This window comes from Syzygium oleosum, unplaced genomic scaffold, assembly GCF_021117445.2.
Source record: "Syzygium oleosum isolate NSW1041296 unplaced genomic scaffold, Sole_v2.1 Sole_v2.27, whole genome shotgun sequence".
Classification (NCBI taxonomy): domain Eukaryota; kingdom Viridiplantae; phylum Streptophyta; class Magnoliopsida; order Myrtales; family Myrtaceae; genus Syzygium; species Syzygium oleosum.
In genome coordinates this window covers 881,812-908,091 of record NW_026607511.1, presented here as the reverse complement: position 1 = coordinate 908,091, position 26,280 = coordinate 881,812, and the positions used below count along the sequence as shown (strand labels likewise).

General features: G+C 38.9%; 2 protein-coding genes across 2 annotated transcripts; one reads left to right on the top strand and one right to left on the bottom strand.

Annotated features, from left to right (window-relative positions):
• Window positions 1-844: 844 nt before the first annotated feature.
• On the bottom strand, window positions 845-23,637 carry LOC115684343 (magnesium transporter MRS2-3-like). The gene is made up of 6 exons (XM_056303284.1): window positions 23,248-23,637; window positions 22,567-22,752; window positions 22,349-22,477; window positions 4,658-4,808; window positions 4,382-4,587; window positions 845-1,129 (listed from the first exon to the last, which is right to left on the bottom strand). The coding sequence occupies exons 1-6, from the start codon at window positions 23,635-23,637 to the stop codon at window positions 845-847; spliced, it is 1,347 nt and encodes a 448-aa protein (XP_056159259.1).
• On the top strand, window positions 1,147-4,406 carry LOC115684322 (uncharacterized). The gene is made up of 5 exons (XM_056303456.1): window positions 1,147-1,158; window positions 1,437-1,546; window positions 2,059-2,135; window positions 2,658-2,811; window positions 3,927-4,406. Exons 1-4 carry the CDS (start codon window positions 1,147-1,149, stop codon window positions 2,807-2,809), a joined length of 351 nt encoding a protein of 116 aa, XP_056159431.1. The 3' UTR covers window positions 2,810-2,811; window positions 3,927-4,406.
• Window positions 23,638-26,280: the final 2,643 nt, after the last annotated feature.

Here is a 26,280-nt window from a genome sequence, read left to right as displayed (position 1 = left end):
CCGTCGCCTGGGTAGCGTGACCCAGGCAATGGCCGCCTGAGGTCGCCCGACCCAGGCGGCGCTACCCAGGCTGGCGGCGCCTGGGTGGTCGCGCGACCTCCGGCGACCGTCACCTGGGTCGTGCGACCTCGCCGACGCGATCCAGGTGCCGGTCGCCCTCCCTCGCCGAAGAAGATGAACAGTGACGCATGAACAGTAGCATTTGGCAAAGGCTGAAAGCCCAAGACTGGTTCGGACCAACCTTGGGCTTTCAGCATTTGGAATGCTAGCATTGGCCAAATGCTAGGCCAAATGCTGAACCAAACACCCCAGCATTTTGGAAATGGGCTTTCAAGACTCAAAGGCCCTTCCCAAAGCTGAACCAAACACCCCCTTAGTCAGCATTAATAAGTGGCTCAAAAAAGATTTAATAACCTGAAACTAATTAGCAACTTTTTAAAAAACGCCAATAAATACTTAGATATAGTTGATAATTTGTTATAAGAGTTGGTAATTTCAATAAAAGTTAGTACTTATTACAAAAGTCGTAACTCAAAACGAACTTATCAACATCTGTTAGTGGCTCAAATAAGAGTCGTAACTAGTCGATAAGTAATTCACATAAAGTTGATAATCAGATATAAAATTCGGTAACTTCAATAAAATTCTTATATTATTAGAAAAGGTCGTAATTCATAATCGACCGAATAAATATTGATACATTGCTCAAATAAGTGTTGGAAACCTAGAGATAAACACATATTGTAAAAGCATAAGCTTTTCCTTTAACTATTCTACGCATACTGTCCGTATCTGTGTTTCCACACAAAACATTCTCCGAGCGATGTTGATCTTGACCTACTAGCTATATAAATCGTTTATGCTTGTACCATGCTATTGCCATAGCATACAAGACAATCGTTCTGACCGTGCATCTGCCTGCCGTCCAGAGGAAATTGTTGATTGTTGGATTTGGAGGGTGGAAGAATGCAATTCTGATGTTCATGCTGAATATTCCGGTTACGACAATGAACATGGTGATGAATAGTGTCACCGTCGATATCACCACTCCCATTTGCAGCAGATTGTTTTGCTTGTCATCCAACATTATGTTCACATAGTCCTCCGTGTCTTGAATGTATTCCCTTAGCTTTCAACAGAGACAAGATGAAAATGTTTGTAAGGAATCGAATGAGATTCGTCGTTGTCGAATTCTTATGTTTATTTACTTTTGAAGGATATTAACTTTGGTAAAAAAAATATCCCTTCGAAGAATTGCTGTCCTGAGGAAACTAGTATTTTTCTTCTGGATTGGGGAGATGAATCTTTGTATGGAGCTAATCTACTATCCATAAATTATAAAATAACCCTATCTCTCTCTCTCTCTGTGGCACGCCTCTGTGCATGGTTAGTGATATTTTTTCTCAACATTTCGGAATATCTTGCTTGTACAGTAGTTGTTGCTGGTGGAACACGCATCCTTTGGAGATCAACGGAATGCCACATTTTCTCTTGCTGAGGAGGATCATACACTTGCAAATGCCCTCAGATTTACCTTGAATCAAGAGTCAGTACTACAATACTGTACTTGGTGCTATTTGTCAGATCTTTACATAGAAGGATCATCCATCCATTAATCGTTTTGGCCAGTATCAGCATGTAAGTGTTAAACATCAGGAGCAGGGATGTTATTAAGCAGTAAACTTACTAACGGGAAGAATTTTAATTGGATAGTTATTCGGTATGAGTTTTCGCCTATCATTATCACATACTGAATGTTCTTTTTTCCCTCAAAATGAAGGTTAATTCTTACTTTCGCTTTTCATTGGGTGAAATCATCGAATGACGCCTGAATTACTCGTCTTGTTGGAGAAATGAATATGGAAAAATGTTATGATGAAATACTAACTGGTGCATTTTCTGTTATACTTTCCCTTTTCTCCTTGGTATAGACCTTGGCAGCACCTTCTAGTATACTTCAATCTTCTCCATATTTTCTGCTCTTGCTATTGCACAGTGTCTGTTTTTGGTAAGTTTAGATTCCATAGAGTTTTAATGCTTGTTGTGTCTATTCTGCAGTCCACGGGTAATATTTTGTGGTTACAGCATTCCTCATCCTTCGGATGCCCGGGTTAATGTTAGAGTTCAAACGACAGGTATTATATGCTCTCATCAATCTCAAGCCTAAGAGATGTGATGTAATTAGGATGCTTTGCTTTGCTTCTAAACGTCATGTTAAAGTGTGAAATTGTAGTTGGTTATTATTATTATTTTTTTTATAGATGGGTAGACCAGGAAATACAATAAAGTGTTGCTGGATTTTGTCAAAAAATGGTTGACGAGCTCATGGAATCCGCACAGCACATCACGGAATCTTTAATACAAGTTGCCATACCCAGCATTGTTAAGTCATTCAAAATTGTACTAACTCTCTGTTTTAACTTTGCACCTTAGAGCCATGAAACTCCTTACACAGAAGATTGGAGAGGATTGCCCTGGTTAGAAGAGGCCTCCCTTTCCCAGGCATTAGGCCTAGCTTTCATGTCTCGCATCCATCTTCCCCCACCTTCTGTAACCAATGGAGCTGTTGGTCATCTAGCATTTTCTTCTCTGCTGATCTCCAAAGTGGCTTTTCATGTATTTTACTCTGTTTAAATTTTTTACGTGGTGTTTCTCAGATGAGCCATCAAGAGAGGTATTGAAAGATGCATGCCAAGATCTGATGCTGATGTGTCAACACATAAGGAGCACATTCGATAATGCGGTCAACGATTTTAGAACGAAAAATGCTCCTGATAATCATCCTTCCGAGGACATGGACTCAGATTGAAGGTGAAATTATTGCAGCAGCTTTCGAATTATTAGGCCTCCTCAATCTACGGTCATGCGACCTTTTTGAAGAATGGCCCCTATCAAGTTATTGTCTGCAGAAGAATGTTGCACTGATATTTTCAAGTAAACCGTTTGTGAGTATTTGGGAAGCCATTGAGCATCATTTTGTTGATTATCTACGAAGACCTACTCAGTTTCAAATGGCAGAATTAAAGACGAGGTTATCGCTGTCGGGGTCATACTTCTTTTCTATATGGTTTTTTGGAAGACAAATCATTCTTTTCCACGTGACTGTTTTTTTTTTGTTAATACCACAAAAAACCCTCAAACCGGTACACATGATAAATTTACTCCAAACTAATTTTTTTATCACCAAAAATCCCAAACTGGTACATTTGTGACAAATTTACTTCAAATTAATTTTTTGATCGTCAAAAACTCCAAACTGGTATTTGTGACAAATTTACCGTTCGTTAATTTCCGCTAAATTAGATTAATAACACGAAAAACCATGAACCGATATACTTGTGACAAACGGAGGGTTAAATTCCAAACCGGTACACCCGTTAATTATCACGTGTCTTCCAACTCACTAATTTAACGGTAAACTTTAACGGAAATTAACAGAGGATAAATTTATCACAAGTGTACCGGTTTGATATTTTTTGTTGTAAAAATATTGGTTTGGGGTAAATTTGTTACAGGTGTACCAATTTGAGATTTTTCATGGTATTGATCCTTCTTCTTTTTTGTTTCTGCTCATTCTTTTACGGCATTTCCATCAAGTTGTTCGTCGAGAATACCCATGTCAGGCATGCCAGTGGGGCTCATACTAGCTTCCATGCAACCGGTTCTTTGTCAACATGCATTGGTTCAACCCATTTCCTCATTCTCTGGCTGAAGTCTCTCATTTCACAAACTTGATAATTAATACAGTAGTATCTCTTTATATCCTCTTTTCTTTATTTTTACTGGGAATCATCTCTCCTTGTGTCCATATGCTTCAAGATTACATGAGCCACAAGTTCAGAATTACAGTTCTGCAGTAGTCATAGCAAACTACCCATGGAGGGTGTCTACCTCAACCGATCCTAAACATTTCGCTTATTTTGCAGGTGATCTTAAATTTCTACATGCACTTAATAGAGCAATCCTTTGTATTTGTACCATGCAATTATGCCGACATACAATAAGATGGTCATGATGGTGCAAGCGACGTTGGTCCATATGAAGTCTTCCTGGGACCGATTTGGGGGATGCCAAAGTGTGATGGATATGTTAATGCCCATCACGCCGGCGAGGACTATGTACCCGCTGATCACCAGAATAGCAGTTGTTATCAGCACTCCCATCTGCAGAAGATTGTTTTGTTTGTCATCCAACATGATGTTAACATAGTCCTCCGTGTCGTCGACGTACTCCCTCAGCTTTAAGATCGGAAAAAATAAGAAAAGGACTAACGAGTTTAGCTATTAATTCACAGCGAAAAGGTTGTTCAGTGTCTCTTTTTGGGTATGTGCTTTCATAAGATATTTAATTTGTCATCAGAGAGAAAGTATGAGATTCATACTGTAGAGAGCTTGTTAAGTGTGCCATCAACTTGCACGAAGTATGCCTCTAGGAGCATCTCTAATTCCGCCACGTGGACATGCCTGGCTGGGGCGGCGCTGCGAGAATCACTGCTCTTGGCCGTTTCTATTTCATTGTTCAGCGAGCCACGCGGAGGAGTCAAACCGTCATCGGGTGAGATATTGGGATCTCCACTGTCATGCCTGTATAAATTTGGCGATAAGACAATAGTAACAGGATTTAAGTTAAACAGAAAGCAAGAGATTCAGTATGTGCCCGTCATTGTTGAGTTCATGAGCTTCGTCTTCCTCTTCGACAGCAGCTGAGGAAGAAGAGTTGTCATCTTCTTCTTGAAGCAGTTTGCTGGTCAGGTACATCCCCGCCATGTCTCCATCATCTTCGAGAAGATGCTCGAGCTCATCCCTCACCTATAGAGACATGGAAAAGGCCCATGCTATAAATTGTAGCCACTTGAGATGTCTTTAATGCAAGCAATGTTAATATGTATGGTAAATGCAAACATATGTTAGTGTAGTATTGTTTTTTTTTATAACCCATGGGCACGTGCATGGAGACAAAAGGGCTACCTAGAGGCCAATAAATCACAATATCCGGTGTAATATAACACAAAAGGTAATGGATCTTGTAATGCTTAACACGAGAAGGAGAAAATTATCATAGAAATCAATGAGGAATAATAAATAACATTATAAATTAATGTGGTTCGATCCAAGTTTCGTTAGTTACTCCACGAGGTCAGCCAACCGCAAAGATTCCTCTATGAATACAGAGAATACATGATTTACAATTGCCGAAGTATTTCTCAACCCTAAATTACACCCAAAGCAAATTCATAAATATTATTTCATAATCTTTCATAGAGTAACTCACTCAAAAAACTCATAGAGATGTTTTCTCCAGTGTGTATGATATTGGAGTAGAATTTAATATTATACTTATAATATAATATTTATTTTCAAAATAGGAAGCTTCAATTAACAACCTACTTAGACTAGGAAATCTACTCATACTCATGACATAATATCAACAATCTCCACATTGGCTAGACATTTGATCCAAATCATAGCGCTTATTATCAATATCGGCTCTTCCAAAGCCTCGACCGGCGCTCAATCATCACAAACGTTTATCAATTTCAAGCTAAGGTTAGGCATTTGTTTAGAAATGAACTCGATTGACATGTTTGCAAAATTCTCCACCACAAGGAGCTTCTTCAAGGTCGCAGCCTCCCTTCACATTTAAATCTGACGCAGTAATTTTGCTCACAAATGAACTTGATTCTCCAATGGTATATTTGACTTTCACTGAACACCGCTTCAACTCAATGTACTATGTCAACATCACAAACCAAGTCCTTAGACCCCATCGCCTCTTTAGCTCTTTTTGTGCCTCAATCATCGACGAAATTATTGTGTCTCTCAACAACGCTTTCCAACTCACAATACAAGTAACAGAAGTAAAGGCACGACTGCTTAGAAATTGACAATCCTTCAAAAAACTTGCGTGACTCGGGTTCTCAAACCCAATACTGCCACACTACATGAATTGCTTCCTCCGAAACATAACCCAACACCTATCATCCCTAACAAAATTAGGAGGATCCATTTTACAACTTCACAACACCTGGATTAACCATATGCATTCTCCTAGATGCATGTGATAGATCAAATCTAGTAATATTAACAACATAAAGTCAAATAACCAACAGTACTAGCATGTGAAGCATGAGACAAGTGCTCCATCTCCATCCAAGTAAAAAGTGGCAAACTAGACAACTTATAATATGCAGCAAGTGGGGTATTTACAAAATTTCTTAAATGCATGTTGAATCGCCTTCATGCTTTCCCGACATAACTCCTTTGAGTCACGCACAACATTTCAGCAGTCTTCACTCTCTACATCTATGTATCCGAAGCTGTCTCTATTGCACCCAAATTATCCACCTCAATATCTATATACTACTGTAGCTCTATCTCATCCATTTTGTTGACCACCTTGAAGTTTCATTAACTATGATCTCAAAACAACTGTCAACTACTATACAAATTGACAAGTCTGCAGGCACTACCACATATACCACACTTCAAACATCTTCGGGCTCTCCTTGAAGCTCTACCTACTTTTGAACATCGTCTAGATCTTTCTGTGCAATCAATACCTCGCTCCTCTTATGAAACATAGCACATTCCGAAAAGGTAATCTCACTGCTGAACAAAAAACCAGGTGAATCTTCATCAATGTACCACAGCTTGTATCTTTCATCCCATGTGATAGCATAGGAATATACACTCCCTAGCCCCCCGGCTCCAACGCACCATCACTCATACGAGCATAAGTAGCATAACCAAAAAGTCTAGTCCGGTGAAATCAATAGACTTACTTGATCACGTTTTTTCTGGAGTTTTCCAATCAATTTTTGGTGATTATGATCTATTCACTACTAACAAGAGGTATTCACTGCTTCGACCACGATATCTTCACCTAATCTAGCATTAGATTGTAAAGAGCAAGCTGTTTTCAATATAATTCCGTTCATTAGTTTTGCGACTCCATTCAATTCTAGTGTGTCGGTAATAGTACAATTGTTCACTATGCCTTTCTCTGTGCAAAACTGGCTAAGCTCCTTCCAACCCTTTAATAGTTCTCAGGCACATCATCTTCTTTCCTATTTGCTTTTTGATTATTGTCTTCCATAACTTGAACCAACCAAGCACCTCACTCTTGTGCTTAAGAAAATAAATCCAGACATTCCTCGAAACGTCATCAATAAAGGATAACACCTACCTGGCACCACACTTGAATGGAACTTGATAGGGTCCCCACAAGTGTGAGTGTACATAGCCTACAATCTCCGAAGTCCGGTGAATTGTTGTACTGAATTTCACTCTGACTACTCTTGTCGCAGTTTTCATAGAAGTTCAGCTTCTCAATTTGATGACCTCTAGTAGACTCCTTTGACTCAAAATTCATCTCCTTCTCACTCAAGTATCCAAGTCTCATCCACCATGATTGTGTCGTGTCTTGACTTAAAACCTCATATAATTTAGCTGAAGAGCTAATCATTATCGCTCCGCAGGGGACATGTAACTCGCAATTCATCTTCCCCCACATCACAATAAGCACATCTTGAGAGACCGTCAAAACTCCACCTTTAGTGGAGATCTAGTATCAAAAGCCGTCAAGAGCATTTAGCGAGATAAGGTTGTTCCTCAACTTCAAAAAATGTCTTACATTAGTTAATGTTCTCACTGTTAAGGAAACCTCTTAATATATCTTGAAGTTGACAAAACTGTCCTTGTGAATTTTGTAAGTATAATGAATACTCTAAAGTATTTTAATCCATGTAGATATATTCTAGAAATGGCAATTCTAATACTTCGAGAGAACTAAACTTTCTGGATATTCAGACTTTACGAGGACCAGAAGGAAGATCTTAGACTTTACGGGAACCAGATCGAGAAATTCAGACTTTCCTGTAAAAGTCAATCAGACTTTATATTAAGCAGATGAAGAATTTCAGACTTTACTTCTAAAAGGTTCAAACCTTACTGAAAACCCATACTAACTTAAGTTCTGGATGTGAAGTAAGAATCAGAAGTTATCCAGATTCTGAAACTATTTAGAACGAACATAACGGCTAGTGATCTGGCGTGGATTTCACAGAAAGAAAGTTTTGATTGACTCAATCTTAAAAAGCTATAATGCAAAATTGATTGATAATCAAATATTAAGGCAAGTATATATCACAATGGATAAAGCTCTACTTATGAAAATCAAGATTCTGGTTGTATGGGCGATCGGATTCAGCGAGATTCAGATTTTGTCAACCAATGGCTACTTAATCGATTTTATATAAATCTTTCCAAGTTGAAGATTGGAAGATGATCCTCTGAAGACTGTCGAATGGCTAGTTTAGAAGTAGATGACTATAAAAGAAGATTAACGAGGAGCAGAAGATAGAGAACGAAGTCAAGAATCAACAAGTCCAAAGCCTGAGCATACTCTGATTCTACTACTTGTCTTTCCTAAGCCAAACACTAAGATCTTGAGGGACATGTTGTAAGAATGATTATATGAGATAGAGAGTTCTATCATTCATAGAGTGATATCACTCAAAACTTGTAATCCTTTTTTATCACATAGTGGAATCCAGCCAGTAGGCTGTCAGCGTGAGAGAGTGGACGTAAGCTTGATCTAAGCCGAACCACTATAATTTCTTGCGTGCAGTTTCTCTATCCCTAAACTCTTATTATATCTTTTATACTGCACACTAACACATTGTCTATAAAGTCTGCTCAGAATCTGAATGTCTTTGAGACTTTAATCTTGATCATTTGTTTCTGCTTTAAAAAATTGATCAAAAGTTTTAGATCACTTATTCACCCCCCCCCCCCCTCTAGGTGATCCTTGCTAGCTACGTCAATTGGTATCAGAGTGAGGTTGCTCGTTTATTGAAGTGTTTTACTTCTGAGCTAACGATCTTTATGGCTAGCATGAGTTCTCTAGGTTTCATTGAAGGACAAAGCAATTCCAGACCACCATATTTCGATGGAAAAGAATACAGGGTCTGGAAAAACAAGATGAAGGCATTCATCAAATCAATTGATCACATGTAGTGGGATGTTGTCATCAGAGGAGTCAATCCAAAACCTTCTGCATCCGCATATGCTTTAAAAGAGAAGCTAGATGAAAGCTAATCAGAAGAAGCTCCATTATCTCAAACTGAGATAACAAAAAGAGAAGCTTTGGATTTAAAAGCAATTTATACATTTTACTGTGCTTTAGCACCTATTGAATATAATAAAATTGCTTATTGTGAATCAACAAAGGATATCTGAGACACCATCTACACCACATATGAAGGAACAAATCGAGCAAAGGAAACCTAGATCAACCAATTGCTTGGGCATTATGAATCCTTCATAATGAAGTCAGGAGAATCAGTTGCTGATATGTATAACAGGTTTATTGATATAATAAATGGTCTTGCATATCAAGGGAAACTAGTCTCAGATGCAATGAAGTGAACAAGCTTCTAAGGGGACTATCGAAGGAGTGGGACAACATAAAAACCTCACTTCGAGAGACTCAAAGGATCATGCCACCATCAATGAATGAACTGATTGGAACTCTTCAGTTATATGAAACGGAACAACTAAATGAGGAAAATGAATCCAGAGGTAAGAAGTTAATTGCTTTAAAATCTAATATTGATTTTGATGATGCAGATTCAGAAGAAGAAGATGTTGATGATGAAGAAATGGCTCTTTTCATAAAGAAGTACAAAAGAATGAAAAAGAAAGGAAGAAACTTCAAAGGGAAGAAGCCATATGAGAAGAAAAAGATACCTGAGGAGAGAGAGAAAGCAAAGGAAGTAATTTGCTTCCATTGCAAGAAGCGTGGACACATCGAACCAAACTGTCCACTTCTAAAGAAAAAGAAGAGCAAATATGAAAAGGCAAAGAAAGCCTTGAAAGCATAAACCTAGAGTGACACAGAATGTGAAGACAATGATGAAGACATTGCAAACTTCTGTTTGATGGCCAGATCAAACTCAGACTCAAACTCTGACACTGAAGTCGAAATCGAGGTAAAGTATCCTGAAATTCCAATTGAAGTGTCAAATTACATTGATGAATTATGTTCTGAATTTAAGGCTACTCTTAAGAGAATCTCCGAACTGAAAAAGGAAAATTCAATGCTAAGGCAACAAGATATTTCTCAAAAAGACAAAATCGAGTTTTTGCAAAAAGAATTTCATCAAATCAAGGAAAATAGAGATTTACTTGTCGAAGAAAATTCTGCTTTAAAAAGGAAGTTTTCTTATATTACTTCCAAATTTTCAAATGGTTCAAAAAAGCTGAAATCTATTCTTTCTATATAAATTCCCTACTATAACAAGTCAAGACTTGGTTTTGTTAAGGAAAGTGATCTTTTAATTGATTTTTCCGAAAGTCAAGGAGAGATTAAGGCAAAAACCTCCTAGACAAGTTTACAAAAATCACTTTCAAAAGATTTTTGTAAGACCTATTGGCCGAAGTGCACTCATGTGCTCAAAATGTGGTCATTCACAGTACTTTGAGAATGAATGTCCCAAGGTCTGGAGATCAATTCAGAGAAATTTTGTAAAAACAGCCTGTACCACTAACTCTCAAGGACCCAAACAAATCTGGGTACCAAAGAAAGCTTGAGTGTATGTGATTTTTGTAGGTTACCAGCAAGAGAAAGAGAAAATAGTACTTTGACAGTGGCTGTTCAAGACATATGACAGGAGATCCAAGCATGTTTATTAAATTTCAAAGTCTGAATGGTAGGAGTGTCTCCTTCAGAGGAAACAACAAAGGAAAATTTGTTGGAAAAGGAACAGTTGAGATTGGAGGACTTACTATCAATGATGTCTCATTAGTAAAATGTCTTAATTATAATCTTATCAGCATAAGCCAATTATGCGATACTGGTTTCAAAATAAGCTTCCAAGAGAATATTTGTTCTGGCTCTAGCAAAGACTGATCTCAAACCTTCACAGGATGAAGACAAGGTAATATCTATCTTCTGGATGTAAATTCTGATTCTATTCAATGCTTAATTTATATCAAAGAAGATGAAGACCTATGGCATAGAAGATTGGGGCACATCAGCATGAAACAAATTTCAAAGATCTCAAACAAAAAACTTGTTCGAGATCTGCCAGATTTAAAGTACAAGAAAACAGAGTTATGTACAGCCTGCACCTTAGGGAAACATGTCAGAAGCTCTTGTAAATCTATACATCATGTTTCTTTTAATCGTGCTCTGCAGCTTCTACATATGGATCTGTTTGAACCAATTAGAACTCAAAGCATTGATGGTAAGAAGTATTATTTAGTTATTGTTGATGATTTTACTAGATTTACTTTGGCGTTCTTTCTTGCTCACAAAAATGAAACTCTTTCATATTTCTCAAAATTTGCAAAAAGAGTTCAAAATGAAAAAGGTTATACTATTTCCAGCATCAAAACTGATTATGGGGGAGAATTTGAAAATCAAAGCTTTTCAGATTTTTGTGAGGAAAATGGTTTTCAACACACTTTTTCTTCTCCTTATACACCAGAACAGAATGGTGTTGTGGAAAAGAAAAATTATTCTTTGCAAGAAATGGCAAGAACTCTTTTGATTGAAAGCAAGATTCCTTATCATTTTTGGCCAAAAGCAGTTTCTATAGCTTGTTATATTATCAATAGAGTTTTTCTAAGACCTATTCTTGATAAAACCAACCTAACCTGATGTTTCGAGGCTTGAGCGCAATAGCTTCCCAAAGCCACATATTCTACTTCTGCTGTAGATAGTGCAACTATGCTTTGTTTCTTTGAGTACCAGGACACCAACATATTCCCAAGTAATTGACAAGTTCCTGTAGTGCTTTTCCTATCCACTGGTTAGCATCAGAATAACCAATAAGTATAAAGTATGGTCCCTTTGAATACCAAAGACCTAACATTGGATATGTTCCAATGTATTTGATTATCCTCTTTATTGCTGTAAGATGTGATTCCTTTGGGTTAGATTAAAATCTAGCACACATGTAGACACTAAATAATATGTCAGGTCGAGATGCAGTAAGATATAGCAATGATCCAATCATGCTTCTATACATCTTTTGATCAACCTATTTACCACTCTCATCCTTGTCCAATTTGGATAAATGAGACATTGGAGTGTCTGTTTTCTTGCTGTTCTACAATCCAAACTTCTTGACAATCTCTTTTGCATACTTTTCTTGGCAAATGAAGATACCATTCTTGGTCTGTTTCACTTGTAGTCCAAGAAAGAATGTCAGTTCTCCCATCATACTCATCTCGAACTCAATATGCATAGACTTTGAAAATTCCTTGCAAAACATTTCATTAGAAGATCGAAATATAATATTATCCATATAAATTTGAATAATTAAAAAATCTTTACATTTTCTTTTAATGAACATGATTGTATCAACTTTACCTTTTATGAAGTCATTCTGCAAAAGGAAATTACTTAACCTCTCATACCAAGCACGGGGTGCTTGTTTCAGACCATAAAATGCCTTTTTAAGCTTGTAAACATGTCAGACTTTCTTGGTTCTTCAAAATTAGGTGCTTGTTCTCCATATACTTCTTCTTTGATGTAGCCATTCAGGAATGCACTTTTCATGTCCATCTGAAATAATTTAAAGTTATGGAAACAAACATAAGCTAAAAGTAGCCTTATGGTTTCTAACTTGGCAACCGATGTATAGGTTTCATTATAGTTTATGCCTTCTTCTTGTGAGTATCCTTTTGCTACAAGTTTTGCTTTATTTCTTGTGATTTTTCCCTTGTCATCCAGCTTGTTTTTTAATACCCATCTTATTCCAATTACTGGATGATTTTTGGGTTTTGGCATAAGTTCCCATACTTCATTGATTATATACTGATGGAGTTCTTCCTGCATTGCTTCTATCTAGCTTTCATATGTAAGTGCTTGTTCTATCTCAGATATCAAGGGCAAGGTATTGATATTTTCCTTGTGTTTGGATCGAGTCTTGATGCCATATTCTACTTCTCCAATGATGAGATCCTTTGGATGACTGGATTTGTGTTTCCAATTTCTATTGAATCTTTCCTTCTAAGCATCACCAGATTATGAAGATTTTGGTTGATTTTGAGTGATCGTTGAATCTTCATTTCTTTCTTCAACATATTTAATAATCTTTGGAGAGTCTTGTTGAGTTTTAGGCATTTTATGAACAGTGTGAGATGGTTCAGATTCATCCTTTTGAGTCTGAACATTCTCATCAAATCTTACATTCATTGTTTTTTTCCACAGTCTGAGAGTTTTTATTGAAAACTCTTTATGCCTTGCTTGTTGTGGAATATCCAAGGAAAAATCATTCATCTACTTTCTCATCAAACTTTCCAGAACGGTCATTTGGATTTTTAAGTATAAAGCACTTACAACCGAAAAAATGAAAATATGAAATGCTGAGTTTTCTACCTTTGTAAAGCTCATAGGGGGCAGATATATTCACAAAATCTTTAGATAAATCTTCTTTTGAATTTATTTGCAATAAGTTATGCATCACTTACCCTTTTGTTTGAAGAATTTTTAGAGGCGGGAATCATCCAGACTCAGATTACCTAAGTTTGATCGCAATATTCAAACACAAAAGGAAGGTAAATCCTTTATTTCAAATTTTGGCGAGCATATTTTAATTCTAGAAGGAAATTAGGTATGTATCCTAACTTGCCAAATATTATTATCTAATTGATTGACTGTGTTTAAAATATTATTGTTTATTTTAAATTTCCTGAAAAATCGAGTTTTAATAGATAACTTCCAAAATCGGTTTTATTTATGAAAAACCATCTACTTTTTTAAAAGACCCTAATAGGAACGTGTCTGTTCACTCCCAATTTCTAAACCTTCTCAGACTTTGTACCTCTTCGTTCACAAAAACCCAACATTTCTCCTCTAAAATTCCCCTGTGAATCACAATGCCATACAAGAGAAGATTATCACGAATTCCAAATAGAGAATCCAAGTCTACAGGCAGTCCAGAATATATGGAGATTACAAACTTATCCGAAACTGAGTCATACAAGCAAATGCTTTCCCAAGCATCTCCACGAGCAACTCAACATTTGTCTCCTCCAAAACCATTTGGTAAAACAAATTTCCATTTCAAAGATTTGAGTCGTGTGTGGAAAACATATGGAAAGTTGAAAATGAGCAATGCGTCTGAATCGCTTTTAAATCAATGCCTACAAGATAATGGTTTTTGTTCTGAGGAAGAACTTGTGCAATGCTATACCTCTGTTCCTTTAGAAACTGTTCATCCTAGAGAGGATCTGACTAGTTCAAAAAAGAAGGAAAGTACGATGAGAAAAGGGAAAGAAAAGGTAGGAGAATCTTCTACTCCTAAATTTGTTCCAAAGAAACCTGCTTTTACGAGCCCTGATTCTAAAAGTGGCTCAGAATCTAAAATGGACAAGAAAAAGAAGGATGATGATGCTAGATTATTCAACAATTTTGAAATAAGGGCAAGTATTGCTTATGGAGTAAAAGGGAATGGACAGCTGTTTAGAAACCAAATGCGCCGTGATTATAATGAGCTTTTATTGTCTAGAGGCATAATGAACAATAGAAGTATCAATTTTGCCTACTTGGACAGTATAGGTATTCTTGTGAAGATAATGATCTTGCAGAAGATCATCGTCAATTGCTTGAGGCCCAAAGTATCTTCAAAGACAGATTTATCCAAATTTGAGGTCAAGCTGATTTGGGCAATCATGAATGAGATTCCATTCTCTCTTCATCATGTTATAATTCTTCATATGTACAAAACATTGCAGAAAAACAAGGGACAACTTTCATATGGTGCACTCATCACCGGGATATTCATTTCTCTCAAAATTGATATCCCTGATGATCTGTGCAAAACATTTGTTCCTCTTATGTTAGTTGGGGAGAAAATGATTGCTAAGATGAAATTCAAGCAAATTGATGTCAGACTGAAAAGGAAGGAAAAGGAGCTTACTAGAATTAAAGATAAGAGTAAGATTGAAGAAAGTCAGAAGCAAAAACTACTGGAAGAATAAAAGAAAGAGAAACAAACCGAAGGGCATAAGGAAAGTCAACAGAGAAGAAGGAGGAACAGAATCTCGCAACAAGTTCTTGTTAGATTTACAGAAAGAGAAGAAGAATCCTCCTTCAAGATGAAGAGGATGAAACAGAGAAGATTGATTAGGGATAGAAAGTTGTTGAGGAGACTACAGAGAAAGAAAAATAAGTTCCAGAACCTATTGAAAGGAAATCAAAACCAGAACCTACTGCAAAGACTTCAAAGCCAGAACCAGAAGAATCAAGTTTGAAGCAAAAAGAACAAAGTAGTGTTCCTATGGAGACAGAAGAAAGCCGATCTCCTCCTCAACATCCTAAATATACAGATGAAGCGAATGATTGTAACAGTCTGAATTTTCGATCCTTTTCCCGGGATTTAAGAAATGAATTTGACCAATGCACTATAGTGAGGTCTCACCCGGAAATGCGCATTCACGGGATGCTAACCTTAGTGGTAGGGCCGTTACGGGATTGAGTTCGCACGACCAAAGAACTCGACCTGGGTTCGATCTTCGACCATATGAATTGACGAGGGAATGTTTTGAGCCAACTGAGACCGGTCTATTTGATTGATCGTGTCCGAAGGGAACTAGTGACAGACCCTCGCAATTATATGACAACCGAGGTCGTCCTGGGTAGAGTAAACTTAAACGTGATTTGACTTAGTGTCGGTCACGGGTCGAGAGCCCGTAATTCCAGAGAGCCACCCGTTAGCCAGAGATAAGCTAAAGTCGCGATTGTTCAATTTTAGTCATTTCTTGGAATACGAGCCCGGGAATCGAGAATTTTGAAAGTGATAATTTTGAGCGGCCGATGACATTTTTGGCTTGGCCAACCTTGGGGCCACCCATTTCTGCAAAAAAATGGATTTCGGTCCGTGGCCGGAAAAATTACGGTTTTGCCCCTGTGGACACCGATGCTGGATTTTGAGGCCGTTTGAAGTTATTTTTCGCGGCCAAGGTCATTTTGGGGTGGCCACGCACATTTAGAGTGGTTTTGGCCAAAAATTGGAATTTCGACAAACATTGGAAAAATAATATTATTTTATTCTCGAAACTTCGCAGTCAGTTTTCGAGGACTTAAAAAGTGAATTTCGCGATTCCGACGCCATATTATGTTGGCCACGCACATATGGAACGCGTATGTGCGAAAATTGGAATTTTGACCCGGGACCGAAAAATTACGAAAATGCCCCTAGGGCTAATTTGGCCAATTCCGAATTTTGGATCTGATTTTTTGGGATTTAATTAAGGTTTATTTTGGGTCAAATATCGTCAGCCCAATAATTGAGGGCAAATGACCATTTTGTCCATACATTATTGGGTAAGAAGGAATTATAGCCATTGGATGAAGGGCAATTTGGTCCAACCCCTTAGATCTTTGACATGTGTCCTCCACTAAGCCAATTTTGACCAACATTTGACCCTCTTCTCTCTCTTCCTTCCCTCACTCGGCCAAGCTTCCCCGTTCCTTCCCCCTTGGACGCCGATTCCTTCTCCTCCGTTTTCCTTCTTCCTTGGCCGTCCTCGCCGGAGCCACGCCGACCGCCGTCGTCGCTGCTGCTGCCTTGTCCAGCCACCACCCACCAGCAGCACCGCCCCATCTTGTCTTTCTCTCCCTCTTTTTCCCCGTTCGGCGAAAGGAAAGCCGAGAACTGCCGCTTGGAGGCCGATCACCGCCGCGCCGGAGCTCGAACGGGCAAGCTGCTGCCACAGGGACATCCAGCCTCGCCGTACGTCGCCGCCCAGCCCGTCCCGTACAGTGTCCGTACGGTACTGTTCACGCGCCGTACGGATCACTGTTCACGCCGGACCGTACGGACGCCGCGGCTGTCACCAGCACCTCGCCGGCCACCGTCCCAGCCTGTCCGTACAGTGTCCGTACGGAGTGTGCTATTCATCGCGTCCGTACGGGATCACTGTTCACGCCGTCCGTACGTCGCCGCGACGCCGCTCCCGCTGCTGCTACTGTCCCGGCCCGTTCCAACCCCGTTCTGTCTCGCCTTTTTGGGTAAGTGTCTTCCCCAAAAACTACCTGGGAGCTCGGGTATTTCTAGGCTCGTTTAAGACCCGGTTTAGGCGATTTTGTGACTGTTTTAGGGGCTGTTCGGGACTAATTTGAGTGACTGATTATTTGGTGGTTGCGGACTGATTAGGCGAAGAATTTTGTGTTTTAGGGAGCTTGGATTAGGGCTGTGATGTTAGGGTTTGATCGGAATTAATTTGTGCGATTAATTAATGGGATTGTGCCTTGAATGGAAATTTGTGCGTGGTTGTGTGATTGTGCTTGTTGGTTGGCTTGGAAATCATTGTGGGCTGATTTGGTTTGTGCATTGGGCTGAATGTGGTGTGGTGGCGTGCCGTGTTTGTGTAGCCGTGAAGTGTGGTGATATGGTGATGTGAATGTGCATTGAATTCGCGTGCCAAGAGCGTGTGGTTAAGTGGTACGTGTTCGTGTGACGAGAATGCGAAATTATGGAATGTGTGTGAAGTGTGTATGTTTGGCAGTGTGTTTGTGTGGTGGCATGGTACGTGTGGAGAGTGTGGAATGAAGGTTTGGAAATGTGGGATTGGTTGGAAAGGATCCGTCCTGAGGCGTGTTCATTTACGCGGGACGATGCCGTCCCTGACGAGGTGACGATGCCCGGCCTGACGAGGTGTCGATGCCTGACGTGGTCAGAAGACCGTTGGCCTGATGCGTTTTACGCGGGCACGGTAGAAGGAAAGTGTGTGTAGGATTCCGTCCTGAGGCGTGTTCGTTTACGCGGGACGATGTCGTCCCTGACAAGGTGACGATGCCCGGCCCGACGGGGTCACGATGCCTGACGAGGTCAGAAGACCGTTGGCCTGATGCGTTTTACGCGGGCGCGGTAGTGGTGGAAAGGTTGAGAATGAGCAAGAATTGGCGGGACAAGTGAAATTAAGAAAGTGAAGTGTCGTGTAGTGTGAGTTGGGGTGCGAGTGTGTTTGTATCGCGTGGTGTGATGCTCGATTATGGGGTAAAAACTGCTAGGCATGATATGGGACGTGCCCAAGTGGATTTTGCTCTATAATCGGGGCACGCGCGCGGCTGTGATGTATTTCTGTGGCATACTGGCTGTGTGGTTGACTAACGTGCAGGGACGTGCATGATGGATTCCAGGTAGGGTCGCGTGTGATTGTTAGTTTAGTTGATAGATTGTGTGTTATGCATGTTTTCGTCTGGCGGTACGTGAGTGCCTACGTGGGGTTTGGGGTTGTACACTTATTGAGATTCGTCTCACGGTTGTATAACCACCACTTTCAGACCCCCAGCCTTAGACCCAGGAGGCCCGCCTCCTCTTTTTGGTGTTTCGAGGAGCCGTCCAGGTTGCCCAATGGAGTTGCAGGCGATGTCTAAGAAGTCTTCCGGAGGATCGAACCAGGCGAAGTAAGAGCCTGAAGAAAGGAGGATGAGCCCTAGGTTTTTCCTAGGGTATTATAGGGGTTGTTCAGACTAGTTTGACCAGTAGTGAAGTTAAGTTAACCAGACCTTGATATTTTGTTTTGACGGTGATTTCGGATATTGGTTTGCTGAATATGTTTGTAATATAATGTTTGTATATTTGGTGCTGTATGAATATGCTGTTGTTTGATTGTAGTGGTGGTGGTCTACCCCGTTGTTGTCATCTTTCTGTCCGGGGTTTTTATATTCGCTTTCGCATGTGACTCTGATGTTTGGGTTGGGTCGGCGACGTTCCTGGGACGTCACTTCATTTTGACCGGAGCAGGGGATGTCGCAAGCTCGATGGGGTTCGGGGCGTGACAATGATGCTACAGAAACTACAATGAATGCAGAAATGCAAGGGAAGATTCTGATCGAAAAAGGGGCAGAGTTTGAACAAACAGAGCATGAAAATGCCCAGGAACAGACCTCACAGGATAGGACCATACTCTCTCTTCTACTAGAAATCAAATAAAAACAATCTTTTTTTGAAGAAGACATGAAGAAGCTTCAGACAATTGTTGAGAAAAACAATCAGAATATTCATCTTCAAGCAGAACAAAACAAAGCAAATATTGAGAAAGCTGTTGGTCAGTATTCATCCAAGATTCGGGAAGCTGTTCAGAATTTGGAAAACTTTCAACTTGTTCGAACCCCTACCAAAAAATAGCTAGCACCAAACTCCCTTCTTGTTTCAAAATTTACGTTTTTCAAACTGAATGTGTAACTTGATCTTTCACTTTGACTTGGCTTGTTATTTCTGTGATTGACTTGGTCAATTATTCAATTTAATGCCTTAATTATCTATTTTTCCTGATGACAAAAAGGGGGAGAATGTAAGCATATTATAAAGATGCAAGTCGATATTACTTGATATGCAGATATAACATGTTTTAATATGCAGGTTATTGGACTTACTCAAAGAAAGAAAAGGACACAGACTTTAAAAGTTTGCACTTACAATTATTCTCTATGCTTTATGTGCTTAATAGATATATCCTTATTTTGTTCTCAAAATTCTTTCAAAACTTTTTAAATCTGAATGGAAGTTTTGTCACTATCAAAAAGGGAGAGATTGTTAAGGAAACCTCATAATAGATTTTGAAGTTGACAAAACCGTCTATGTGAATTTTGTAAGTCTGATAAATACTCTGAAGTATTTTGATCTAGGTAGATATATTCTGGAAATGGCAATTCCAATACTTCGAGAGAACTAAACTTTCTAGACACTCAGACTTGACGAGGACCAAAAGGAAGATTTCAGACTTTACGGAAACCAGATCGAGAAGTTCAGACTTTACTGTAAAAGTCACTTAGACTTTATATTAAGCAGATGAAGAACTTCAGACTTTACTTCTAAAAGGTTTAGACCCCACTGAAGACCCACACTAACTTAAGTTCTGGATGTGAAGCAAGAACCAGAAGTTATCCAGACTCTGAAACTATTCAGAATAAACATAACGGCTAATGATCTGGCGTGGATTCACATAAGGAAAGTTTTGATTGACTCAATCTTAAAAGGCTATAATGCAAAATTGATTGACAATCAAACACTAAGGCAAGTATATATCACAATGGATAAAGATCTACTTATGAAAATCAAGATTCTGGTTGTATGGGCAATCAGATTCAGCGAGATTCAGATTTTGTCAACTAACGGCTACTCAATCGATTTTATACAAATCTTTCTAAGTTGAAGATTGGAAGTTGATCCTCTGAAGACTGTCCAACAGCTAGTTTGGAAGTGGATGAGTATAAAAGAAGATTAACGAGGAGCAGAAGGTAGAGAACGAAGTCAAGAATCAACAAGTCCAAAGCTTGAGCATACTCCGATTCTACTATTTGTCTTTCCTGAGCCAAACGCTGAAATCTTGAGGGACATTTTGTAAGAGTGATTGTGTAAAATAGAGAGTCCTATCATTCACAGAGTGATATCACTCGAAACTTGTAATCTTTTTTGATCACGTAGTGGAATCCAGCTAGTAAGCTGTCAACGTGGAAGAGTGGACGTAGGCTTGATTCAAGCCGAACCATTATAATTTCTTGTGTACAGTTTCTCTATCCCTAAACTCTTATTCTATCTTTTATACTACACATTAGCATATTGTTTATAAAGTCTGCTCAGAATCTGAATGTCTTTCATACTTTAATCTTGATCATTTGTTTCCACTTTAAAAAATTGATCAAAAGTTTTAGATCACCTATTCACCCTCCTCTAGGCGATCCTTGCTAGCTACGTCACTCACCACTCCATCGTGCATCTTAATCTAAACTATTTCGTTCCCTACTACTCTACAAGTAGCATTGTTTCCTATAAACCCCTCACCACCATCTATGTATTGATCGGTAGTAAACCAGTGTTTTTGAGAAGTTATAAGATAAGAATATCTAATGTCAAGCACCCAATCATCACCTCATGAACTCATGGTGACTGTTGACACATTATCGACATCACTATAAGTATAATCTTTTGTGGTAACAATATTACCATCGCCTGCAGACTCTACCTAAACTCGTTTACCCTTGTACTTTGGATAATTTCTCTTGTAGTGTCCTACCTCATAGCAATGCTAACATTTATGGTTCTGAAATTGAACCTCGATTTAGAACAACTCTTCCATATGCTATTTCCAAACTCCTTACGATCGACTCTACCCCCGAATAATCAAATCTCGTGCCATATTCTATGCTAAGTTATCTTTTTGTAACTTCTTTTACCACTCTTTTGAAAATAAGGCACACTTTATGTCTTTTGAGGTAATTGTAGTGTGCCCTTATGGTAGCAAATCAGCAAAGTGCTAAAAAAAATCCGGAGATGCCAACAGCATAATGCCTTGTTTCTCATCATGCAAGGCCTCTTTGACATTCTTCAAGTCCATGAGTTTATTAAACTCATCCAAATGGGCTTTCATAGATGTGCTTTCAACCACCCGGAACTTAAACATCATTTTCAGTAAATGCAAGCGATTATTCAAACCCTTCATAAAATAAAGTGCTTGAAGTTTTACCCACGATATTACGGCATCCTTCTCTTCGACCACTTCAGTTAATACCTCCTCCAATAGATTCAACAAGAATATGCTTTTCGCATTCTCTATCAACTCTACTTTATCGACCTCTTTCATTATTTTTGGCAATTTATCCTTGCCATCTAATACCTTCGTCAAAACCAAGGTTGTTAATAGAGCACCCATCTTAATGCTCTACAACCCAAAGTCGTTCCTCCTGTTGAACTTCTCAATCTCTACTTTCATTCCAAACATAATTGCAATAATAGAATTTTCAGACAGTAATCAAACAAGCAAAAGCCCTCAATGAACTCTAGAAACTCTAACCTTAACTCTAATACCAATTATTGTAATATAACGCAGAAGCTAACGGATCTTGCAATTTATGCTTAATGTAAAAAGGAAAAAATATCAAAGAAATCAATGAGGAACAATAATAAATAAATAAAAAACACCAGAGAATGTGGTTTAATCTAAGTATAGGTACATACTCCACGGAAAGAGTCAGCTGCAAAAAATCTACTATAAATTCGGAGAATATAGAATTTACACTAACTCAAGTATTTCATAGCCCTATATTACACCCAAAGCAAAATGCAAGTGATCATGATTCAAAGCAGTTTGTATGTAATTGGTAGGATTTGAATGGGTGAGCTCCAATTGAGCGAGAAACTCCCCAATGTCCTAACCAACTGCGCTGACCCGGGGGTATTAATCTGTTCACGCATTTCAACAAAGACCAACCAAATTCTACAAGCTTATCGAGATTCATCACCGATTGACTTGACTATTAGATGCCAAACCCAATTTCAAGTACGAGGAAAACATAGATTAAGGATAGATAGAGAAGAAGAGTCTCAAACCTTTTGAACGCGTTGAGTCAATGCAACCAAACGGCCCTTAATTTGACGAACCCTTTCGAGGTAGAAGCTACTAATCTCCGAAGTTAGCTTATCCAAAGCGGGATAAGCCTCTTGCTCTAATGCTTTTGTCTGCAATTTCACATAAGTTGATTAGTTTTATGAGCCTTAAGTACTGATTAATTAAATAAAGAAACACCAATAACATGGACACTGTGTACCTCGTCGTCCAAACAGGAGCAAGCAGCTTCAAGGCATGCCTCTAAAGCAACAAACTCGAAAGGAAGAGTCTGTGATCTGTCTTGTTGTTCCTTCAACAGTTGACTGTGTTCCACACTCTCTTGCGAACCTTGAAAGATTTTTGCTAGCTCCGCCGCAGTTCGCTCATCGCCGCCATTTCCACGAATCTAATCAGAAAAGCACAAGGTCAATCTCTTCTTACTAGACAATCGTGGGTTCGAACTGTCCTATGTTTGTGGAAAGATGACAAGAACCTACAAAGATTTATAATCACTGTAAAGATCCAAAGTAGCGCACTCAATCCAGTCTTCGCACGAAAGAAGAGGGGCTCTGAAAGAGCCTCAAATCTAGCTCGTTCAAGCGCTTTCACACTCGCGTCAACCGTTAAGGACCGCATGACAATAAAGTTAGTAAAGTATGGGGTGACATAGTACCCATTGTACATGAGATACAATATATAGGCGACAAATTCATTGGTTTTAGCACAATATATTTATCACCATGAATAAGTATGCCTTAACTATGGAAGGATATGTAGTCAACTATATATTGTAAAACAGTTTCCATTAACGTGATAAATGCATTATTCAATCCAAAATGAACACAACACTAATTCAACTAAATATAAAACGTCTATTCTGAATCAAGGAAAGATTGAAAACCTTCGCTGCTTTGGCTTCATGATAATGCAAGAACCGTCGCTTGAGCTCCTCCACGAAAGGAACCACCGCTGGGTCTCTGTAGTTCAGCAGCAAAACATTATGTGCGGTGATTATCCCCTTGATGTGCTCCAGCTTGATCACAATGGCTCTCTCGCGGCCCGTGATGGACAACGGGTATGAGAGAAAAGGGTCGAGGATCCGGAGGTCGCGGGCCGAGAGCCCCGTGCGGCGCATGATCGACTGCTTCCCGACATCGATCTGCTGGACCCGGCCAGTCGAGTCAATGACAAGCCAGGTCTTGAGCCGTACCGCCTTCTTCCGGTGCCGATGATCCTTCGTGTTTCCTGTGTCGATCGGGGCCGGGTGCACCGCGGGGTCATCTCGGGGCATCGTCGAAAGATGATCGCTTGACACAGCCATTGAGTGAAGATTGCTTTGTGAGCATACATTAATGGAGCAGGGTCTATTTAACTCTCAGATGAATAAACTATAGACCATGATTGTTTGGTGTTTTGTACGGGGTGGACTGTGCTTAACGAGCCAGGTGAAATGCAGTGACGGCCCTCACTGGGTTATCCATGCACTGTCCTAGGTCGTACTATGGCGTCACTTTTTTAGGTGCAAAAAAGCACGCACTATCAAGGTCATTCAATAGAATTATTTTACAAGAGATTTGGCAGAAATTACTTATAATTTTGTTTATGAAAATTGTTTCAGAAGTCCTAAACTTATTCTACTTTTGTCAATTCAAACATAAATATTTTAATTATACCAATTGAGTCATAACCTTTTTACATTTTATCAATTGAGTTCATCCAACCAATTTTAGCTAGAAATCGCTGACGTGAACGACAGCCGTCCTACGTGGCACGGCCGGCGCTAACGTGGATATTTGTAATAAAATTTTAATATTTTTTTTCTTTTTTCTCTTTTCATTCTTTACTTTTTTTCTTTTTCCCTCCGCCGGCCATCGACAAGCCTCGTCGATGGCAGGCAGAGGTCGCCAACCTTGGGCGAGGGCCGCCCTCGCCTGGGCTAGCAAGAGCTATCCTCGTTGGCCCCTGGCAAGGGCAACTCTTACCCTGGCACAATCTGGTGAGGGCGAGCCTTGCCTAGGCAAAGACTGCCCTCACAAGGCTAGGCGTGGAAATCCCTCACCCGAGGATAGCAAGGGCGGCCCTTGACTGAGGCCGACGACCTCCGCGGGTCATCGATAAAGCCCAGCGATGTCTGGTGGAGGGAAAAGTCAAAAAAAAAAAAAAGGAAAAAAGTAAAGAAGGAAAAGAGAAGAAAAGAAAAAAAGGAAACAAAAAAGAAAATTTTAAAAATAAATAAATATTCAAAAAAATATTAAAAGTCCACGTTAGCGCCGACTGTCCTATGCTGATCGTGCCACGTAGGATAGCCGGTGTCCAGGTCAGTGACTTCTAGCCAAAATTGGCCAGATGGACTTAATTGACAAAACATAAAAATGTTTAGGACTCAATTGACAAAAGTGCAATAGGTTTAGAACTTTTCGAACAATTTTCCCATTATGTTGTAACAATGCGACAATATTTACATGATACACTACGGATCTCTCGCAGATTGTGAATATGCGATTGATTTGATTGAACCGAATCGCAATGATTCATGCGTAAATCACGATCTTAGCCTGTTTATTCACTGTCATTCTCTTTTATTTTATGGTTGATGCACAACATCCATTTCATGACCCGAACCCTTCGGGTCGACCCGTGTCAAGCACCATGCACACATTAGAAGTAAGGCTGGACAAGGAACCTTGGGACAAGGGCTGGTATTACAGGGTCGAATATATCTTTCTAATACAATAATTAATCAAACTAAGTAAAAACCTGTCTATATAAGAAGAATTATGCCAATTGACAACCTATTTTATATATATATTACAAATGGATGATTATACAAATGGATGTCCTTCAATGGCCCGCAGGTTTGAGCTTTTGAGATAACTACAGTCGTGGAAGAAGGGGCGTGGCGTGCTTTGACTTCCCTTAAATGCCTGTTCATCAAATTGCTAAAAAATTCATTATCAAAGATTAAAAAAAATGCTAAAATATTCAATCTGAAATGTGTTAAAAAAGAAAGAAAGAAAGAAAGAGCCACCAATGTCGGGTAATCACCATAATAAAATGGGCAAACATTGCATAAACTAACTTAATAGATAAAGTCAATCATATTTCAAGAATCTATGGAACTTAGATCGGATCCGCGAAAAAAGACAAGTTCCGATTTTTCTTTTCGCCAACTCTTATTGGCCCGGAACTACCGATTGTTCTAGTGATTTGCCCTCTTAAGTTGAAGTATACCCCCGTTTACATGACAATACCAATTTGAGTTATTAACCAATTTTTTGTTAATGAAGCCATCGACTAGTTTAACATTAATTGCTTTTATTTGAGCCACTCACTAAATTCTATTTGATCGATTCGAAATTATTATTAACTGCTCTAATAATTTACCAATTCTAGTTGAAGTGACCAACTTTTGATAAGTAGTAAATATAATTTTATTATGTTGGGTGACTCAAAATAAAGTGGTAATTTCATATAAGAGTTGATAAATTCAACAGGAGTTGGTAAATTATTTGAAAATTTGGTAATTCGGAAACAACTTAGTCAACATTGATAAGAGGCTCAAAATCAATAACCTACAAAGTCAGTAACTTTCAAAAAATAAATACCGATAAATACTTAAATATAGTTGATAGTTTCATATAAGAGTTGGTAAAATCAATAAAAGTTAGCACTTATTAGAAAAGTAGTAATTCCAAACGAACTAATCAACGTCTGCAATTGGCTCAAATGAGAGTTGTAACTAGTTGATAAGTAACTCACATAAAGTTGATAATCAGATATAAAATTCGGTAACTTCAATAAAATTCTTATATTATAAGAGAAGGTTGTAATTCATAATCGATCAAATAAATATTGATACGTGACTCACATAAGTGTTGGAAACCTAAAGATAAACACACTGTAGAAGCATAAGCTTTTCCTGTAACTATACCAC

Bases quoted from the DNA above. Each gene is read 5' to 3' on its own strand.
- LOC115684322 (XM_056303456.1), top strand. The intron at 1,547-2,058 runs GTCAGTACTACA...TCTATTCTGCAG, and splicing joins AGATTTACCTTGAATCAAGA to TCCACGGGTAATATTTTGTG. The intron at 2,136-2,657 runs GTATTATATGCT...GGTGTTTCTCAG, and splicing joins TGTTAGAGTTCAAACGACAG to ATGAGCCATCAAGAGAGGTA.
- LOC115684343 (XM_056303284.1), bottom strand. From the start codon at position 23,637: ATGCCCCGAGATGACCCCGCGGTGCACCCGGCCCCGATCGACACAGGA. The intron at 4,809-22,348 runs GTTTGAGACTCT...ATGTCTCTATAG, and splicing joins TGACTCAACGCGTTCAAAAG to GTGAGGGATGAGCTCGAGCA. The intron at 1,130-4,381 runs GTATGAATCTCA...CTCTGTTGAAAG, and splicing joins CACTTAACAAGCTCTCTACA to CTAAGGGAATACATTCAAGA.